At 35.1% G+C, this 21,705-nt stretch overlaps 1 protein-coding gene across 1 annotated transcript; it reads left to right on the forward strand.

The window, feature by feature from the left end:
- The first annotated feature begins 6,161 nt into the window (after positions 1 to 6,161).
- On the forward strand, positions 6,162 to 10,285 carry LOC123543156 (uncharacterized). Its single transcript, XM_045329245.2, has 4 exons — positions 6,162 to 6,352; positions 7,651 to 7,794; positions 8,188 to 8,310; positions 8,805 to 10,285. The coding sequence occupies exons 1-4, from the start codon at positions 6,301 to 6,303 to the stop codon at positions 8,903 to 8,905; spliced, it is 420 nt and encodes a 139-aa protein (XP_045185180.2). The 5' UTR covers positions 6,162 to 6,300; the 3' UTR covers positions 8,906 to 10,285.
- The last annotated feature ends 11,420 nt before the right edge of the window (positions 10,286 to 21,705 follow it).

Here is a 21,705-nt window from a genome sequence, read left to right on the forward strand (position 1 = left end):
TTATTACCCCCCAGTTTGAAATCATTTTACTATCCCCATATCCCCAACTGAAATTATTTTACTACCCCCACTCCCCCTCCCCTCAACCCCTGTTTGAAATCATTTTACTATCCCCAACTTCAGATATTTTAGTATCATAAACCATTTTATTTTATTTGACAGGCCTTTTTCTTTTTCACAAAAAAAAAAATGAAAAAACAAATCATTTTAACAGAAACATATAATAAAAAGGAAAACATGAACTCATATATCTACCTTAATTAGGAAGATAAATATACTTTTCGAGTATATTTTATGACTAGTCTATTCTGACCTGTGTATCCATAAAAATGTTCGTTAAGTGTAACTACTGTTTGCACTATACTTTACATTTTACACGTCTTCATTCCAGGTCTCTATTGCACAGCTGAAAACACCTCTACCTTTTTGTTCCATTTGGTAGACATAGGGAGTAAAACAAAGTCAATATCGTCTAGGTCACAATGTTAACCACCAAACATAGACATACAAAAATAAATCTAAAGAAGATGCTCTTTGAAACATAAACACAACTGATTAAAAAAGAGCAGACTTGGTTTGTTCATGAGAGGTAATAAACGTCTAATGTCCTTAAGCCGCTTTGCACGCCTAGTGCCCACAAGCAACAGCTTAAGGGCAGCTCCATTATATATATTAGGTACATTGGACGAAAGCTTTGTCCAGTACAAACATAATGGCTTTAAAAAAGACAAATAATTTGAGATAGAGAAAATAATTTTGATCTATCAATCTTAAATTTATAATCAAGCAGACGAATTTCAATTAAAGATAAAAGTCGAGATGAATATGTTTATATTATATAATTTTGAATAGAGCAGATTTTGCAGCTGTAACGAAATGTAACATCACTTTAACCCAGATAGAAATAACTAAATTTGAAAGATTGTGAATCGTCTCGCCACTGACTTCGTAACAAATATCTGCATTGCAAATCAGATCCATACATTAAAGATTTAGTATCAAAGTGCATTCGACTGATTTTCCACACTAAAGCAAGACAGGTAAGTGGATTTTCTTACAAAAATATGAAGCATTGATAAACTTATTTAAGACATGAAGTAAGTAATTTTGGCTTGCGTAATATACATTGTACAGTTAATGATATGTTTTACGACCGACACTACATATGGTAACAAGCTTCGTCTAAAACTCAGTTGCACTGGTATAATTTTCTTCTATTGCAAATATTCATCAATTATTGTTCGTTTTTCTGTAAAAATATATATATTTTTATTATTATATTTTGGAAATGCACTTAAGCAGTACTATGTCTTAATTGAATTTATAACGTTGCCTTTTTTTGAAAAAAGATAATGTCTTTATATGGTTTTACTTTACACTATGAAAATATGATAAAGACATGAACTGCTTCACAGACAATTACTTTCTAATAAAAGTAAGGTGACCAAATTCAAATAAACTTTGCTAAATTATTAGTATGCAAATTAACAATCACACTTGAATTTTTGGTTGAAATAACAACAACACATTTACAACAGCGATGGTACACGTAGGTGAATTAAGATTATTATTGTTTCGAGAGTGCAGCATGTAACAGAAACATCCCTAATTGACTGTTGTGATGCTTGGTTTTGTACATTATACACACTATTAGCGTATAGGTTATAGGGAATATATGTTTCCTTTTGTGAAGAAAGCACGAAACCTTGCATATCACTATTTTGAAGTATGCTAAATCACAAAGAGAAGGAGACACGCGGTTTGCTAACCTCAATTAGCTTAAAATGAGGCACTAAAAAGGGACCTATGTTTTATTAATTTTAATCATATATTTTTGAAAGCAATTTCTAAAAAAGTTAATTTATGACCTTAATATGTAATAACTGTTGAGTCCAATATTTATTCAATAACATTTGATACGCGTGATATAGAAGACACAGACAAATGATATAGATGAGGCCTTAAAAGGGGAAAAATGTTTAAAAATCTCATTTAGAGGATGACTTTATTTTCTAGTATGAATATCATATCATTTCGCAATTTGACAGTACTAATACTGTACATGGGGTACTGATAGTTAGATTTCCCTATGAATATAGTTGTTAGGCAAATATCTTTACATTCAAATGAGAGGTTGAATAAGGGGTTGTTTTGTGTTTTTCTTGTATTTCAACATCTTACGTTGTGTATTTAAATCCCTGTAAATCATATTATACAATGTATACTAATATCATGTCTCTATTAAGAAATGATCATGCAGAGCATTGTACGTGTAGGTCAGAGTTGAGTATAATATTCTGCATTTCTGTTTAGCCGATGGAGCTCATTCAACACGGAAATGGTTATTGGAGGTCGTCCTAGTTATAATCCTAGCTGATATGTGCTCTTCGTCCAATATAGTGTTAGGAATACCACTCGAATAATTTCTTGTTCAGGGTAACGCCCAAAGAATTAGTTCTACTTTTTACTATAGAACATCAGAAAAATCATTTTAACATCTACGGGGATACTCCCAACAATCAATTTCTGATCATAACTGTCTGACATTATATGTCAAACAGAGGCGTACCTGGATGACTTTGAACTGTACGCCAGATATGTTAGCATAGTTACGAACCAAGCAGATATGCTGCGAGTGTAGGGCAGGTAATGGAGTTGGTATCCATCTCCCGGCGATTTGGTTTTTTGGGGCTTCCCCTTGAAAATGTTGAAAATATTTTGGCAAGAGATGCGTTCTTTTGCTATATTCTGTTCTGTTCTGTTAATATATTTTGTTTGTCAAATCTGTATTACATATTACAAAGATAATCATTTCAATTCATAATAACTATTATCACACATCTCATGCTTACTGACAGGGATCGTGACAGTGTCTAAAACTGCAATTGGAGCAGCCCTGGATATTTTGAGGAGTATAACCATTTCTCGTACAGAGTCATATGTAACTTTATCCTGGAAAGTGTGTGCTTCAGTAACTTGATCGCTCTAGCACGTTTCAGTAACTTGATCGCTCTGGCACGATACTTGGCCCGGACTAGTATTCATTAATAATTGTATCTAAGATTTTAAAATGTTTAACATCTATTCCTTTAATTATTTCGATACAACGATAAATAACAAAACGAATTAAGCCAGACTTAGAATGTTGAAAAATCAGAGATCTGTGCATTGCTCTTTACAATACAGTCCAGGACACAACCTCAAATCTACAGTAACAGTAGAGTTACGTTTCAGAATATTTGCGTCACTGAAATACTATGTCATTTTATGATATATTTTCTTTTGCATCTGCCAACAATGTGTCTGTTAGGGTAACTGCATCTAAACGCTTACCTAATCACAACTGCTACCCATGTGAACATATCGATATTCGAACCGTGTGCAAAGCAGTTATAATCATTATTCATTTATTTGTGTGTGTGTGTTTTTTTTTTAAATATCCTAATATACTTTCGTTGCACAGGCAAAACTCACGCACTAAGAATTAACTATTTTTTATTGTTATCATTTTTGAAATCTTCGTCAATGTTTAAATTAATGTATGACTTCCGCATCAGCATTTTGACAGGTTTTTGATAATTGTATATACCCACACATTGCAGTATTTCAAGTTTGCTCATGCGAAACGTAACTTTTTTCTAGTTAACGTAAACAAAATTTTATATTGGCAAACCTGAATTAAAACTGCGTAAATTGCTAAATGGTATTTTGATATCCAGATATCATGTAGGATTTGGGATTTCATGCAAAGTTTGGTGCTTTCTTCACAAACGGGAACATCTTTGCCATTTCTTGTTCCATATCTTATTCGCTATATGTGCAGACTTAAATTAACCTAGATTGTTTTAGTCCCGAAAAAGAAAAAAAAAACTGGATGAAGGAATGAGTGTAATATGGACACATGCACAAAAATATATATTAGCCAAAAAAAAAAAATGAGGACAAAACTAACATGCATAGTATCACAGACGCTCACCGTCAGTTGTAAAATCGGAGAGCGAAGACCAGTTAATTTTTAATAAATCTTTAAAGCCGAATCCCCATTTTTCAGGACTGTAAATTCAGACGGCTCGCATAGATAGTGCTGGGGACATACTAACAAGCAACAGATGTATTTCTAACGTGATATCAGTGAGACATACCTAACACATTTTTTTTTATCAATTTATAAGTGAATACTACATTGTACTTATATATTCCAGAATGATGAAATTTAGTGCCATAATTTTGGTGTATGTTCTTGCGCGTTATCAATCATATGCTGGAGACGTCAACACATGTTCAGATTCACCAAGTTGTCCGCTTTTCCCCAACCTACACGACGGCCTTGTCACACTTCAAGACTTGCAAGAGGTATAGTTATATAATCGTGTTATTCCTCATTTATCAAATGCTTTTGATTATTAATCTAAAAGAATACATCCCGTACATACACTTGAAACTCTGTTTTAAAAGTGATATTCAAGTCACAGATGCTTTGGAAACTCAAACTCAGGCAACGACGTTTGCATGCATATACCAACTAGATAACAAACTACGATCGGGGACTTTCCAATTCATTTCCTATCCTGGTATTTTCAATATATAATGTCTATAACTTGCTTACTGGTAGTCCTGCCAGGGGTGTCAAGAGGTACTGTCACATAATTTTTTTCACATTACCTAACACCCCAACCCTTCATCTACCCCTTACCAATTTTGTATTTTGCACAATTATATTTATAATGTACTTGTTTGGTTTTTGAAACAACCCGTCTGCTTTATTTTTCCGTTATAGTTTCTTTCTGTAACAAGCCTACTTTGCAAAGCGTGGCCCTATGGATGTATTTAGGATGTGCTTCTTGGAAATACAACCTTACCTTTCTTTTTTTAATGTAAATGCCCTGCATCCTAAAACAAAGAGAACATGAATACCTGTGACCATGCTCAGTGCATTCCGGTAATATTTGTTACAGTAAGGACTTTAACACGAATGACTGGACATAACAATTTTAGTTCAGAGAATGCTTAATTTCCCTCTAACGCTTTCACTAGGAAATACAGTGCTTTTATATAGAATAGAGATAGAATAATTGTAAATAACGAATTTAGAAATCTGATTTTTTTTTTGCCACAGTTCATATATGCATTTCATTAACCTGTAGAAAATGTTATTTAAGATATGTTTTTAATCAATACTCAGTAAGCAAGTACTTGTCAGATAATTACTGTTGTATCCGTGCGTTTAAAAGTAATATTCATGTATCAGATGATTTCATGATTATTTCTCCCGAAAGTCTACATCTGACAACACTACTCAATGTGATAAATATGAGATTTGTATAATATATTTAAATTTTGTTTGGACATGTAACAGAAAGTCGAGTCTAAAAACTGGATCCAGCTTTATTACTTCGATAATATCGTGAAACAATCGTATGGAAAATGTAACTTCATGTGGAGTGCTCCTGACGCACACAGCAACATTCAAAGACAGTTAATGTGCTAGTAAGTTTGCTTTGTTTGGATCCCTTGTCTCTTTGAATAGGATACAGCCAATGTTGACTTCTGTCAAATCTCTCTCTATTAACCTTTACCCTGCTAAGTTTCTAAAATGGACGGGTCTATCATTCCCTTTGGACAGTGCCTTTTATTATTCGAAGGGGTGTTCACTGAAAAGTTACTGACTGAATAGAGAACAGTGCAGACAATGATCAGCCTGCACGGAAGGCAGAATCACGTGCAGCAGGGTAAAGGTTAAGAGCTAAAATGGCACTGTTGCTATTTTCAGTTGAAATCTGATTTCAAAATACTAGTAATAAGTTATATCGAATGTATCCCTTATGTACTTTTTGATAATATCTTATAAGTAACGCTAAATAACAAGTGTTTCTTGTAATGGTATGGCGTTCAATAAATTGAAATACATTTGTACAGAACTATTACCTTTCCAAAGAAACTGACTAAGACAATAATTGAGCAAAGGGTTTGATCTGTGAGAAGAGGATAACCTATAAACAGAAACATTTTAGAAATAGAAACTGGGGAGTACTTTCGATCATTTTGTCAGGAACATGTATAGGCTCATTCTATACCATTAAACAGCAAAACATGAAACTTTTATATTGTAAATCGTTAAAATGGTTTAACACAAAGTAAACTTTAGTCACTTTTGAATCAACATTTTTATTTGCACTTTGAACACGTCATATAGATTTTACAAAGATGTTAAGTCTTTTATAAATTGAATAATCAAAATACATAGTGTAATACATTATTATTTTAAGTAATTTCGACAGAAAGGATTGTGAAGACTTTGAAATGAAAGTCAAAAGAAAGGCAGACGAGTGCAACAGAGGAACGGAGAAGAATTGTATGTAACAAATATTGCTTTTCCTATATCAAAAGTTTCAAGGGCTTCAGTGTCTGTAGAAAATGATTTAACTTTATATTGACAGTAATTGGTCCGAACCTATTTCGACGTACCGAAATATATTGAAGGAACGTATTATTCTTGATGTAGCGTGACCGCCGTATAAATTGAAGCCAACAACCTGTTTATGTTTTCTACAATTTATTTCATAAGGTTTTCTTTATAGTTCTTCAAGTTCTACGACATAAATTCATCTAGTTTCAATATTATAAATTCGACATGCGGCATCTCTTGTGCCTCGGACCGCTCACGTGACTGCTTCGAAAGGCCATGCCACCGGATCAACGTCCGATCGAAAACTCATCTCGTAAAGCTAAATCACTGGCCTTATATACTATCTGGCCGGCCCGTATTACGGACTTATTAACATATGATTATCAAATATATAAAAACATGTCAATCATTCTGTCAAACAGTTACTATTATTAGAAATTATTTTATATAACTACCTTTTGCGACTTATAAAAGACACGTTCGCTTTCATGAATTACTAGTGAATCAGCATTCCAAACATTCTTCTCGGTATTTCAATTAGTTTGATTATTACTTTCCTCCCCAGCCTGTCAAAAATGTATGACTTTTGTGGTCATTTAATTTGTAACAACCTTATGCGTCATACATTATGAAAAGCAGTTTCCTTTCTGCGTATTATAATTATTTCTAGCAGCATTAAATAAAAACTACAAAATTATAGGTAAAATTGTTAATTTTGTTACATTGAACGTGTGTGGTTCTACTCAGTTGTTCCCCCGTGTGGAACATATTAATTCCATTGGGGCATGCACATTACTCGTTTATAGAACATAAAACACATCTATAAGATGCTTTAAAGGCGTAGAATGCAACATAGCAAAATAAAATTTTACCAGTCATTACCTGGTTCATCAAAATTCTTCTAAAAGATAAAGGTGGCTTCTGAGACAGACATATTTAAAGTACATTATCAAAGTACACTGTGACATTTTACAGAGCTTAGAACGAAGCCAAGATGCACACTCGGTTTAAATGAATCTGATCACGAGTGGTAATGACACAAGCAACACAAACATGAAAATAATAACATTTCGGATACTCTTTTTAACAAATATGTAACCGAAGTCCACTTACACAAAACACATCATTGAAAATGGAGATAGTTATAATACAATTGTACATGCTGTGAAGGCCTGATGCAGGCATTGAGCACACTAGTTTTGGTAATAAACTCTGATATGCTAATTATAGTTTTTACTTAATAGCAATGAATTCAACCATGGATGGTGCATTCTATAGTCAGGATATTGACAAATATTTCTGGTATGACACGTGCTACGAATACAACAACACTAACCAATGTACAACTCGCTACCTTGATCTCATTGTTCGCAAGACACTTTATCTTGGTGAGAACGATCACATTATTAGCAATACTTAATATCATGATGGCTTGTGACCTTTTTGTTAGCAAAACCCTACACGCTGATGAGTAATGTCCTTGGAAATCATTAGACTTATTTTTTTCAAATGGCTTTGTCCGTGGAAGGTATGCAAACCTTTCATGATAAAATGTTTGTTTATATTTTCATGTAAAATCCAAAGTAACTGACACTTTCAGAGACGTGTCTGCGTTCCCAGTGTCATGAATAAACATTATGATAACAATGTGATTGTGGCAATATATATTTACTGAGTTCGAGATATAACATTTAAGTTTTGTACTACCTTTACCTGATGTAAGATATTTTGTCTTAATGAACGTAAGTTTTACAACTGCTATTAATATAAATATCTAACAGATACCGACGACGGTGAACTTGACCTACAGGGACTTCCTTGGCATCTTATAGCTGCTGACCTGAAGAATCACTTTAATCTAGAATTTACAGACGAGAGACTAAAGTTCGCTTGGAAGGGACCGGGTAATTACTTTCTTTCTTTACCATCTTTTGCCCTTCTTCTTGTCTTTTGTCTTGTTAATCGAACAAGCTCTGAAACCTTGTGCTAATTTGTATAAAAAAATCGTATCAGTAAATATTTTTCTTTGTATTTAGATTTTTTGCTCGAGTGTAGGTGGACGCATACTTAGTCTAATAATTCTCTCAATGATCTACATTTTTGCAAAGTTTTGCGAGTTTTTCTCGATGATTTACTAAGATATTGTTTTGACTGTTTTCAACCTTAATATTACTATAGCAAATACTACAAGAAAACGCAATGCAAAATCTAGGTAATAATTTAGAGATATAAAGTGTAAATCTTAATGCAACTTGATGGATACGGGCTAAGTACTCTTCCAGGTACCGTAACGTTGGTAAATGATACATGTAGGTATGATTTGTTGTGGTTTACTTGTTTGATCTCAAGTACTATGCATAGAATTGAGAGTTGGATATTGCACTTTTACTAATTGCAGAATGTGGATTTGACGGGCAAATTATAACAAGCGGTGAGGAACGAAGAGGACTGAATATTACATTTTTGTTTATCATTTTAATGCTTACACGGATGTTTTAAATCGAAATTTGTAATATATTGTTACTAAAAACAAAAATTAAGTACCAGGATCTAAAGCTAATGCAAAGTCATGTTAATTAAGAACATTCGTTGTTTCCTAGCTTTACCCTTTCTTGAAAGAATGTTGCCTGAGACAGAACATTTCTTTTCGTATGGTGTATATTCTTTATATTATGGATACGTGGCTAGGTCGAACGTAACTTTATAATTATAGTCAAATGAGTTGAGATATACTGTCACCTCTTGTAACCACCTAGAGCACAAAATTGGCGCAATTTCGTGACATACGTTGCATTTGTTACAAGCATAACTTCAAATATTTAAGAGACCTCAATTTGTAGTCAAAATGTTACACATGTTACACCTCATTTCTTAAATTCGGCAGAAATACGTCTTCAGTAGTGTTATGTAGATGTTACAAGGATGTTACAAGGATGTTACATGGATGTTACTTATGTTACATGTGTCTAGGAATTGGCGTCTTTTTGTAGTCTAAATGTTACACATGTTACACCTCATTTCTTAAATTTGGCCTAAATACGTCTTAAGTAGTGTTGTATAGATGTAACAATAATGTTACAAGGATGTTACATGGATGTTACTTATGTTACGTGTGTCTGAGAAGAGGCCTCAATTTGTAGTCAAAATGTTATGTAGATGTTACAAGGATGTTACAAGGATGTTACATGGATGTTACTTATGTTACATGTGTCTAGGAATTGGCGTCTTTTTGTAGTCTAAATGTTACACATGTTACACCTCATTTCTTAAATTTGGCCTAAATACGTCTTAAGTAGTGTTGTATAGATGTAACAATAATGTTACAAGGATGTTACATGGATGTTACTTATGTTACGTGTGTCTGAGAAGAGGCCTCAATTTGTAGTCAAAATGTTACACATGTTACACCTCATTTCTTAAATTCGGCCGAAATACGTCTTCAGTAGTGTTATATAGATGTAACAAGAATGTTACAAGGCTGTTACATGGATGTTACGTATGTTACGTATGTCTGAGAAGTGGCGTCTTTTTGTAGGCAAAATGTTACAATGTTACACATGTTACACCTCATTTCTTAAATTTGGCCGTAAAACGTCTTTAGTAGTGTTACATAGATGTAACAAGGATGTTACAAGGCTGTTACATGGATGTTACTTATGTTACGTTTTTCTGAAAAGAGGCGCCTTTTCGTAGTCGAAATGTTACACATGTTACACCTCATTTCTTAAATTTGGCCGAAAAACGTCTTTAGTAGTGTTATATAGATGTAACAAGGATGTTACAAGGCTGTTACATGGATGTTACTTATGTTACGTGTGTCTGAGAAGAGGCGCCTTTTTGTAGTCAAAATGTTACAAATGTTACACCTCATTTCTTAAATTCGGCCAAAATACGTCTTTAGTAGTGTTATATAGATGTAACAATGATGTTACAAGGCTGTTACATTGATGTACTTATGTTAGTGTGTCTGAGAAGTGGGTGTTTGTAGTCAAATGTACACATGTTCACTCATTTCTAATGGGCCGAATACGTCTTTAGTAGGTATATAGATGTAACATGATGTTACAAGGTGTTACATGGATGTTACTATGTTACGTGTGTCTGAGAAGAGGCGCCTTTTTGTAGTCAAAATGTTACACATGTTACACCTCATTTCTTAAATTTGGCCGAAAAACGTGTTTAGTAGTGTTATATAAATGCAACAAAGATGTTACAAGGCTGTAACATGGATGTTACTTATGTTACGTGTGTCTGAGAAGTGGCGTCTATTTCTAGTCAAAATGTTACACATGTTACACCTCATTTCTTACATTTGACCGAAAAACGTCTTTAGTAGTGTTATATAGATGTAACAAGGATGTTACATGGAAGTTACTTATGTTACGTGTGTCTGAGAAGTGGCGTGTTTTTCTAGACAAAATGTTACGCATGTTACACCCCAATTCTTAAATTTGGCCATTAAACGTCATTAGTAGTTTTATATAGATGTAACAAGGATGTTACAAGGCTGTTACATGGATGTTACTTATGTTACGTGTGTGTGAGAAGAGGCGCCTTTTTGTAGTCAAAATGTTACACATGTTACACCTCATTTCTTAAATTTGGCCGAAAAACGTCTTTAGTAGTGTTATATAGATGTAAAAAGGATGTTACAAGGCTGTAACATGGATGTTACTTATGTTACGTGTGTCTGAGAAGTGGCGTCTATTTCTAGTCAAAATGTTACACATGTTACACCTCATTTCTTACATTTGACCGAAAAACGTCTTTAGTAGTGTTATATAGATGTAACAAAGATGTTACAAGGATGTTACATGGATGTTACTTATGTTACGTGTGTCTGTAACAAATGCAAAGTGTGTCACCAAATTGGGCCAATTTTATGCCCTATCTCAACTATTTAGGAAGAAATTAAAATCTTTGTTATTTGTTGATCAATATTACTGACTGTTTTTGTACATTTTTGAGTATTCATTCTAAGATTTTTTCTTTTCTTTTGTCAACGAAATATCATCTGAAACATTCATTACAAACTCTATTTCCTGTTTTATTTTGAGTTTACTTATCAAAATCAGTTTCTTAATTATGTTGTTACGTCTTATATTTTAGGATTTCATCATTGTTGTCCACAATTATGTTATGCTTTGACTATGTATTTTGCGTATATATAAACTGAGTACACATGCATACATAAAATCATATAGAATTTGCATAAAAGAGGATATAAGGTACAATGATTATCGTTGAGCATTGTGACTTAGTTTCCTATATAAAGATGAGGTCTAGGGAAAACTCTGCTATGCTCGGCGTTCCTGTTTGAAACTCTCACTGTCCTTTTTACCCTACGTCATGAGTGACACGTCTATAAACTGAAGGCTTAAAGATATGACCGAAATATTCTGTGCAAGAATTTTATTTTTTATTCGATAAGAGATTGGATTTATTGTGTCTAAACGGGAATAAACTCTGAACAATATTGTGTCACTCGATCTGCAAACGAAGTTACAGTGCAACTTGCATTAAAAGACAAATACGGTCTTGGCAAAAATCGTCTCTTAACACTTTAGCAACACAAAAGGGAACTAAAAATGTGGTTCCGTAATGCAAGTGGTCTCTAGATAGACGTGGTCTCTCGAGTAGGTTTGACTGTATATATTCCCATTCTAAAAATAGCATTATTAAACGAATTCGACATCGACAGCTGTTCATGTCAAATCCAATTCAAATCAAAACCATTGTTACACTGTCAATCCTTGAAACACTGTTAAGAGAAATATTAGTTGATTATTGTTTTCTGTTAGAACGTTTTTTTTTATTTCTTGCATTCTACTTTCGTATCATGTAAATAAAAATAATATTAAGCAGTATCGCGTTCTTTTTTATTTTTGACCTTTTGTTTCCGATCTGGCACTTCATTTGGAATATTTGCTGTCATGTCCGTGACAAGCTTGAAAAAGAAAACTCCCAAAATAGCGTTTGACGTTTTCATACGAAAGAAGACAGATTTATTGCTTGACCCACTGGGAAAGACTAATTAGAAAATGCAACTGTAAAAGTTATACCCTACCCCTAGGTATAAAATGAGAACCAGACGACAGCATATATTCCGCTTAGCTGATGTGACAATGTATGCTATTATATAACTGTGAATACAACACATTCTTTTTCTGTTTATTAACGTTTTGCTGACACGCCGTCTTACCTGGTAATTGACCGGGGATGTTATGCAAGTTTCCTATTATGTTGACAAAAGCATAAAATACGTGGAGTGTCTCTGCGATAAGAAATTTTGAGAAAAGGTGCTTGTTGCACTATGGAGGATAAATTATCTAATTGTCAATATTCATAAAACCCTTTTTTCCGAATTGCACTTGTTTAAGGTGATAATTGCGCATTCTAAATTGGCCAGTTGATGACGGTTCTCATATTATACACAGGGATGCGGTATAATATATACAAAGACATTTTTTTTGTGCTAGCGGCTTAACCTATCCATTTCAAATTGTATGTGAAAATTTTGAAAATCTTCTTGTCCAAAAACCACAGGGCATAGGGCTTTGATATTTGGTATGTAGCAACATCTAGTGGTCCCCTACAAAGATTGTTCATATTACCCCTAGGGTCAAATATGACCCGGCCCTGGGGGTCACATGGTTTATATAGACTTACATAGGGAAATACTTTGAAAATATTCTTGTCCTAAACCACAGGGTCTAGGGCTTTGATATTTGGTAGGTTGCATCATCTAATGGTCTTTTACCACGATTATTCAAATTGTCCCAATATCCCCTGTGTGTGTGTGGGGGGGGGGGGGGACAGGAGGAGTGTGCACATGGCTAAAATAGTCTTGCATAGGGAAAACCTTTAAAATAATTATTGTCTCAATCGATCAAAGAGCTGAGATATTTAGTATATGGCATGCTCTAATGGTACTCTACCATGATACTTCAAATCATGACCCTGTGGTCAGTATATGCCACGCCCGAGGGGTCCCCTCTTTTACATTGATTTATAAAGGAAATATTTATTATCAACAGGTGAAGTTGTGTACCCATACCAGGTCACCACCACCGACCTGCTGACCTACTAACCTTTTGTCTTTGTTTTGAAGGTACAGCATAGGTATGATTTGGTATAATTTTTGATACAGATTTCAATACTCATCTTTAATATTCTTAACCCGAACCTACTTTCTTGTTTTTGAAGCTACAGCAAAGAAATTTTGGACCACCTATCTAATTTTTAACAGATTTCAGTAGTTGTGAATAATCTTTACCATGACCTACTCACTTTTTTCTCTATTTTTGAAGCTTAAGCGAAAAAATATGTTCATGGAAGCTACTACACTCAATTGAGAGATATAGGGACATCATGACCCTCTTGTGTTTTAATTTTGCTAGATTTATTCATACCGAATGCAAATGCAAAACAGCGTTCTGGATTTTAAACTACGTGGACCCGACATTTTCTTATTTATTTTTCCATCAGCTTTTTACATTGGTTTAATGTCTTCATTGCTCATTAACATTTTATAAGTAATATTATCCAAGTGTACATTTAAGTATGAATTTAGTCTAAACTAGGTTATGTTCGAAATATAAGTTTTGATGTTTTGTTGTTGTAGTTCAAGCGGGTATAAACTTTCACAAGATATGAAACAGAGAGGTGTCATTTGTGTTATATAATATTTGAAGAAGAACTTTTGGATGAACTTAATCAAAATAGGCAAAAATGTAAGAAAACGATTAAGTAAAGACATCTCCGACATGTCAATGTAAATTGGGCAAGACATGCAAACGTGTAACATGAATCAACACTGACTGTCAACAGAAACATAATTTAAAACAAGGATTAAAATCGGAAAAGGCGTTTCATAAACCCGTTTCGGACTTACACATACTTATCAGGTAATTTAATTTGATTTTAATACTGTATTTTGCGCATGAATTTTCAGGAACAACCATGAACTAAAAACATAAACATGATTCTCAACTCATGATATTAAACATATTGTTAATGTCGTTAATTGATTATTGAAACATGCTGAAATTTTCTCAATTTTTGATGCTTGCTGTTGTTGGATAAATGACAGATGTTAAATCTTTCCATTTAAAAGCATGATGGAATTGAGTACTCTGTTTGTCGTTTGTATTCTGGTGACAGCTGGAGCATATGCCGGTTCTATGGAATTCTGCAAAATTACACCGGGACAAAACTGCCCACTTTTCACCTTGAGATCAGACCTTGTTTCAGTACAAGACCTATTGGATCAGGTATTATTACTGTAATACTATACAGTCTCGAAAATAAGCTGGTTTGGAAAGTGAAACGTTAGCAAAAATAAGTGTGTTTGTTTGTTTTGGGTTTAACGCCATTTTTTAACAGTATTTCAGTTATATAACGGCGGACAGTTAACCAAACTAATGTTCCTGGATTCTGTACCTGTACAAACCTGTTCTCCGCAAGTAAATATGCCTACTTACCACACGTATGAGTAAGTCCCCCGTATCAGTGAAATGAAAAGGTATATCAAAATTATGAAAGCTTGCACACTTGGCTGGACTAAACTCGGAAACGTTTCTTTTGGCACCTAGCTATAACATTAATATGAAAATTATGAACAATACATGCAAGTCTATTAGTCTAAGATCATTACTGAAGTAATGACAAATAAGGTTCGTGCAGTTTTCCCGCCAAAAATGCCTGTAAGAAACGTAAATGCTTCCGATTTCATGCAAAAATTCGGAGTTATAGATGAAGCACAACCATTTGAATTTATCCCATAATGTTATTTCGGCCCATCTCGGCGGGTCGATATTACGATAAAAATTTTATATAAAAATCTCGCTTGTGGAGAAATGAAACTTGATTAAAATGTTCTCGCAAATGAATAAGTTCTTTACATTGGACCAGCAGCTCTGCTTAATTGTAATTTGAAGACACTCTCTGAAGAATAAATTCTCTGCGTCGGACGAGCTGCAATGCTTTATCGTCATCTGATGATATATCTTTCATGAATAAAGTCTCTTCGCTGGACCAGTACTCTGCCTAACTGTGACCTCTCTATCTCTGTCTCTTTGTCTCTCTGTTTCTCTCTCCGATGGGGCTTAAACTCCAAAGCTCTCGATCCGAAGGCGAACGCTCTACCACTAAGCTAATATGGCACACGATTCCACTTCCAGTGCAGTAATTATGCCTAATTGTAGAGCGTCCGCCTCCGGTGCGGAGGGTCGAGTATTTGATTTCCGGTCGCGTATCAAGGATGTGAAAATGATACCAGTTGCTCCCTTAATATGCTCAGCATTATGCGGATAGAACAGGCTCTTCTCTCAAACTCGTAATCTCGTATGAATGAGCCGTGGAGGCTGATGTCTAAATTGGTAGAATTTGTTTCAGGACTCACCTTACTTTCAGTGTTGTTATATTTTCTGGTCCTTTGGGATCATGGAGTCCATTCAACATGTGTGTAAAGCCGGTGCTAGGGGGCGTGAGAGTGAGAGGTGTTGCGCATTACATTACCTCTCATAAACAGACTCAGTCAAACCGAGTCTGCTATTATTCTTCTTGGTTGCATTCTTTGCTTCCAAAGGATCTTTTTACAGATTTTATTAAATTAAATACTGTAAACAATAAGATATAGGATCTGATATACCATTTTCTTGCTGATTATACATGTAAAGGGGAGCAACAATATGCATAAAACAAAGCCTTTGTGTTTTTTTATGTTCATTAAGCAATGAATATAATCCCTACGGATATAAAACTCACATTAAAGAAACCAGATATTTACTGCGAGCCCAGAACTACCTAAGGTGGCAAAGATATGTCATAGATGTTTTATTACTAATATGAAAAGCATCTGCGCATGTATTAGTAAAAAAAAAACATCTGTGCACCTATTTAGTAATTAATGCACACGTAATAGACGCGATGGTAAGCCAATCACCGGCACTTTCCAACATGGTGAGTAATACATGCTCAGAATTTGTTTGTTTTTTAAATTTTTATACGTGCGAGAATGTTTGTTTTCCATATTAATAAGTGCACAGATGTTTTAGTACAAATAATACGTGTGCACTTAACAGCTAATACGTCCGCTAGAAACAATTATTACGTGCGCATGTCTTGCATTATAAGGTCTTCTCACATATGTGTTAAAATTTGGCCCCTTGTAGGGGCCGCTGGAGCTAAAAATACAAAAACGTTTAAATGACTTGTTACCACAAACTGCTTGATTGATTTTCATCAAACCTGGTCTGTAGCATCATCATTATATGGTCCTCTCCATTTTTTTTTTCAAAAGGGGGCATTTAGCCCCTTTTAGGGGCTGCTAGAGCTAAAAATAGAAGTACCTTTAAACAACTTCTCATCAACCGTTTGATGGATTTACATCAAACTTGATCTGTAGCATCACTTTAAGGTCTTACTCAAGTTTGTTCAATTTGGGGCACTTGGCCCTTTTTAGGGGCTAAAAATAGAAATACCTTGAAACGACCTCTTCTCTTCGGATGGCTCGCTTTAAGGTCAAGGTCACACTTAGGGGTCAAAGGTCATATGACTTTGTTTCTTGTGTATATTGCCCTGCATTGCGGTGCTCTTGTTTTTCTTTGGCAGATCCTTTTTTTTACTTACAATATTTTTTAAATTGAATTACTTCACTTATATGTTACTATAAATAGCTTATTTTGTAACTTTTCATGATTAATCGTAGGAAAAATCAAGACCACTTTTCTGTTGTACAGCATGGATGGTACCTACAATTTTTAGGTGTATTTTGACATATCTGTACCTGGTAAGGATTTTTTGTGGACTTATAATTTTTTTCTGTTGACTTAGATTTTTTGTCGAGTCCGCTTGCGGAAGCGAAGACATAGTTGCCCAAATGGCTGTTCGGTGTACGTATGTGCGTGCGTTCGTGCGTGCGTCCGTCCGGATTTGTTTGTCCGGACCATAACTTTGACATGCATGGAGCAATCTCATTTATATTTGGCACGAATGTTAATCTCAGTGAGACGGAGTGTCATGCGCAAACCGCAGGTTCGTATCTCAAAGGTCAAGGCCCCACTTCAACTACGAAATCAGAGGTCAAATGTTAAATTCAATAATGACCTTGTCCGGAGCATTTCTTCTTCATGCATGGAGGGTCTTTGATGTAACTTGGCACAAATGTTCACAACCATGTGATGGAGTGTCATGCGTAAGAACCATGACCCTAGGTCTAAGGTCAAGGTCACACTTAGAGGTCAAATGTCAGATACAAGAATGACTTTGTCCGGAGCATTTCTTTTTCATGCATGGAGGGATTTTAAGGTAACTTGGCACAGTTGTTTACCATCATGAGACGGAGTGTCATGTGCAAGAACCTAGAATTACTTCCCTTTGTTGTTACTATAAATAGCTTATATTGTAACTTTTTTATTACTGGTCGTAGGGAAAAATCAAAACCACTTTTCTGTAGTACAATATACATGTTTATCCAACTTTGAGGTGTATTTTGACCTATCTCTACTGGTTAGGATTTTTGTGTGGACTTAGATTTTTTTAAAGATTTACTTCCCTTTGTTGTTACTTTAAATAACTTATATTGTAATTTTTTTGCAATCAGTTTTCATTTGGCACAAATGTTTGCTTAAATGAGACAGGGTGTTATGTGCAACTCCTAATCCTTTTGACAGCTGGCGGGCTCGACATGTTGCCCGTGGGCATCTAGTTTAAAATTTCTTCCCTTTGTTCTTCTTGTTCTTTGGGCTTCAACAGTCAAGTTCTTTTAATTTTGCTCCCATTCTCCTCTGATATAACCATTCGGGCGTATATTGCCCTGCTTGGCGAAGCTCTTGGTTTTTTTTTCGTGCATACAACTGTAGCATACTTTGGGGAAGGGGGGGGGCGCCTTTGTCACCAACAGCTCTTTTCATTGACAGCTCTTATTTCATTTATGTTAGACTTTGTGTTATATTTATTATGTTCATATGTATTTGTTTTGGTATTTTTCTTTAAATAAATAGATTAAAATATGTGTTGAAATTTTCTGTGATTGTTGTATTTTCAAAATGGTATTAAGTGGCATTTGTTCGTATGTACGAACAATATTCCAAACGCATACAGATTCTTTTTCAGTTCTCACATTTGTTCGTACGTACGAACCGCCTAGGCTGTTTTAGAAATCGTTTGGATGTCTGAACATTTTTCAAATGCAGACAGTCCCCAGATTTGTTCCTACGTACGAACAAATATGAGAACTGAAAGCTAATCTTTATACAATTTGGAAAATTTTTCGCACGTACATGTACGAACAAATATGAGAACTGAAAAATAATCTGTATGCTTTTGGAATATTGTTGGTAAATCTGGGAACTGTATGCAATTGAAATATATTCAAGATGTCCAAACAATTTTTATAAGAGCTTGGGTTGTTCGTACGTAGGAACAAATGTGGCTGTTACAGAAACTGTTCAGATCTTGAGCATTTTTGAAGTGCATACAGTCCCAAGATTCGTTCGTACGTACGAACAATATTCCAAATGCATACAGATTATTTTTCAGTTCTCACATTTGTTCGTACATACGAGCAGCCTAGGCTGTTTTAGAAATTGTTTCAAAATTGGATGTCTGAACATTTTTCAAATGTATACAGTGCCCAGATTTGTTCGTACGTACGAACAAAATGTCAGATTTGAAAATTATTCTCTTGCATACAGTCCCTGGATTTGTTCGCACGTACGAACAAAATACCAAATTGCATTTACAAATATTTCAGTTCTCACATTTGTTCGTACGTACGAACAAAATGTCAGAACTGAAAATTAATCTCTTGCAAACAGTCCCTGGATTTGTTCGTACGTACGAACAAAATTCCAAATTGCATTTTCAAATATTTATTTCTCACATTTTTAAATGCAAGTTGGATTTTTTTTTCGTACGTACAAACAAATCCAGGCTGTTCGTACGTACGAACAAATGATTGCGAACAAGAATTTTTAAATGCAATTTGGAATTTTGTTCGTACGTACGAACAAATCTTGGCTATTCGAACAGAATATCAGAACTGAAAAATAATACGGAATATGGATTATTGTTCGTACGTACGAACAGCCAGGATTTGTTCGTACGTACGAAAAAAATTCCAACTTGCATTTAAAAATGTGAGAAATGAACAAGAATGTGTAACTTTTATTTGGAATTTTGTTCGTACATACGAACAAATTTTGATTTTATGTTGCTGTGGTCTGTGATTTCTTCAATTTTTTTCTGTGATTTTCACCGGTAAAAACACCATATAGCGGCAAAAAGAGGGACACACCGGAAGATCCTCTTTTATTCCGGAAGCAGATCTTAGTAATACTACGTGCGCAATTAGTAACTAATACTAGCACATGTACTTGTATGAAAGACAATAATCTATGTCACCTCTGTGCCACAGTAACTACCACTACATTCCCCGATTTTTTAAGATCATTTCTGTTATTCTAGAAAATGAGAAAGTGCAAAACACCTTCAATTTTTTATCACCTTTATTTTCGGACTGATGACTATTCATTTCAAAAACGTATTAACTAAAAGAGCAGACAGTCTAATCCGCGCCCGCTTCTAGTGCGGGCGCTCCTGGTTTCAGTCTCCGGCCGTGTCATACAGATAACGTGAAAAATGGTACAAGTAGCTCCCTTGCTTGGTGCTCAGCATTAAAAGGGAAACAGACGTCTCTTTTCTCATATTTAAAGGGACGCAGTGGTCCAGTGGTAACACAGTTTTAACTACGAAATCAGAGGTCGTGAGATCGAGACCCCGTTCCTCATACTAAGTTACTAACATTGGGATAAGAGTCCCGTGTATGGGTACTTTAAATCTGGCACACTAAAGAACCAGGGAAGCTCCTGGAATCGGAGCGTCTTCTATATCTTGAACTATCCGTCCACAAACGTTACAGTAACTACAGTACTAACTAGTCTTCGTGCGGAGTCGTCCATATGGGCCACCGGCCAACGAACGAACGAATTAAAAAACCAACTAACAAACGAACGAACCAACCAACAAACGAACGAACCAACCAACAAAACATCGAATGAACGAACGAATGAACCAACCAACGAACCAGCCAACCAACCAACCAACAAACAAGCAAACAAACAAACAAACAAACAAACAAGTTTTATTTCCGATTTCTATTCAAAGCATACATTTTAATGCTCGCAGGTTTTAATGTTCGCTGTTAGTGCGCGCTGACTTGTTTTTAGCTCACCTGTCACATAGTGACAAGGTGAGCTTTTGTGATCATGCAGCGTCCGTCGTCCGTCGTCCGTGCGTCCGTTCGTGCGTCCGTCCGTCCGTAAACTTTTGCTTGTGACCACTCTAGAGGTCACATTTTTCGCGGGATCTTTATGAAAATTGGTCAGAATGTTGATCTTGATGATATCTAGGTCAAGTTCGAAACTGGGTCACGTGCCATCAAAAACTAGGTCAGTAGGTCTAAAAATAGAAAAACCTTGTGACCTCTCTAGAGGCCATATATTTCACAAGATCTTCATGAAAATTGGTCAGAATGATCACCTTGATGATATCTAGGTCAAGTTTGAAACTGGGTCACGTGCCTTCAAAAACTAGGTCAGTAGGTCTAAAAATAGAAAAACCTTGTGACCTCTCTAGAGGCCATGTATTTCACAAGATCTTCATGAAAATTAGTCAGAACTTTCACCTTGATGATATCTAGGTCAAGTTCGAAACTGGGTCACGTGCCATCAAAAACTAGGTCAGTAGGTCAAATAATAGAAAAACCTTGTGACCTCCCTAAAGGCCATATTTTTCATGTGATCTGTATGAAAGTTTGTCTGAATGTTCATCTCGATGATATCTAGGTCAAGTTCGAAACTGGGTCACGTGCGATCAAAAACTAGGTCAGTAGGTCTAAAAATAGAAAAACACTGTGACCTCTCTAGAGGCCATATATTTCATGAGATCTTCATGAAAATTGGTCAGAATGTTCACCTTGATGATATCTAGGTCAGATTCGAAAGTGGGTCACGTGCCGACAAAAACTAGGTCAGTAGGTCAAATAATAGAAAAACCTTGTGACCTCTCTAGAGGCCATATTTTTCATGGGATCTGTATGAAAGTTGGTCTGAATGTTTATCTTGATGATATCTAGGTCAAGTTCAAAAGTGGGTCACGTGCCATCAAAAAGTAGGTCAGTAGGTCAAATAATAGAAACACCTTGTGACCTCTCTAAAGACCATATTTTTCATGGGATCTGTATGAAATTTGGTCTGAATGTTCATCTTGATGATATCTAGGTTAAGTTCGAAACA

Source organism: Mercenaria mercenaria, chromosome 19 (assembly GCF_021730395.1).
Source record: "Mercenaria mercenaria strain notata chromosome 19, MADL_Memer_1, whole genome shotgun sequence".
Taxonomy (NCBI): domain Eukaryota; kingdom Metazoa; phylum Mollusca; class Bivalvia; order Venerida; family Veneridae; genus Mercenaria; species Mercenaria mercenaria.

Excerpts from the sequence above, each read along its gene's own strand:
- LOC123543156 (XM_045329245.2), top strand. The coding sequence starts at position 6,301 with ATGAAAGTCAAAAGAAAGGCAGACGAGTGCAACAGAGGAACGGAGAAG. Across the intron at positions 6,353-7,650 it reads CAGAGGAACGGAGAAGAATT|CAATGAATTCAACCATGGAT; the intron begins GTATGTAACAAA and ends TTTACTTAATAG. Across the intron at positions 7,795-8,187 it reads TCGCAAGACACTTTATCTTG|ATACCGACGACGGTGAACTT; the intron begins GTGAGAACGATC and ends AATATCTAACAG.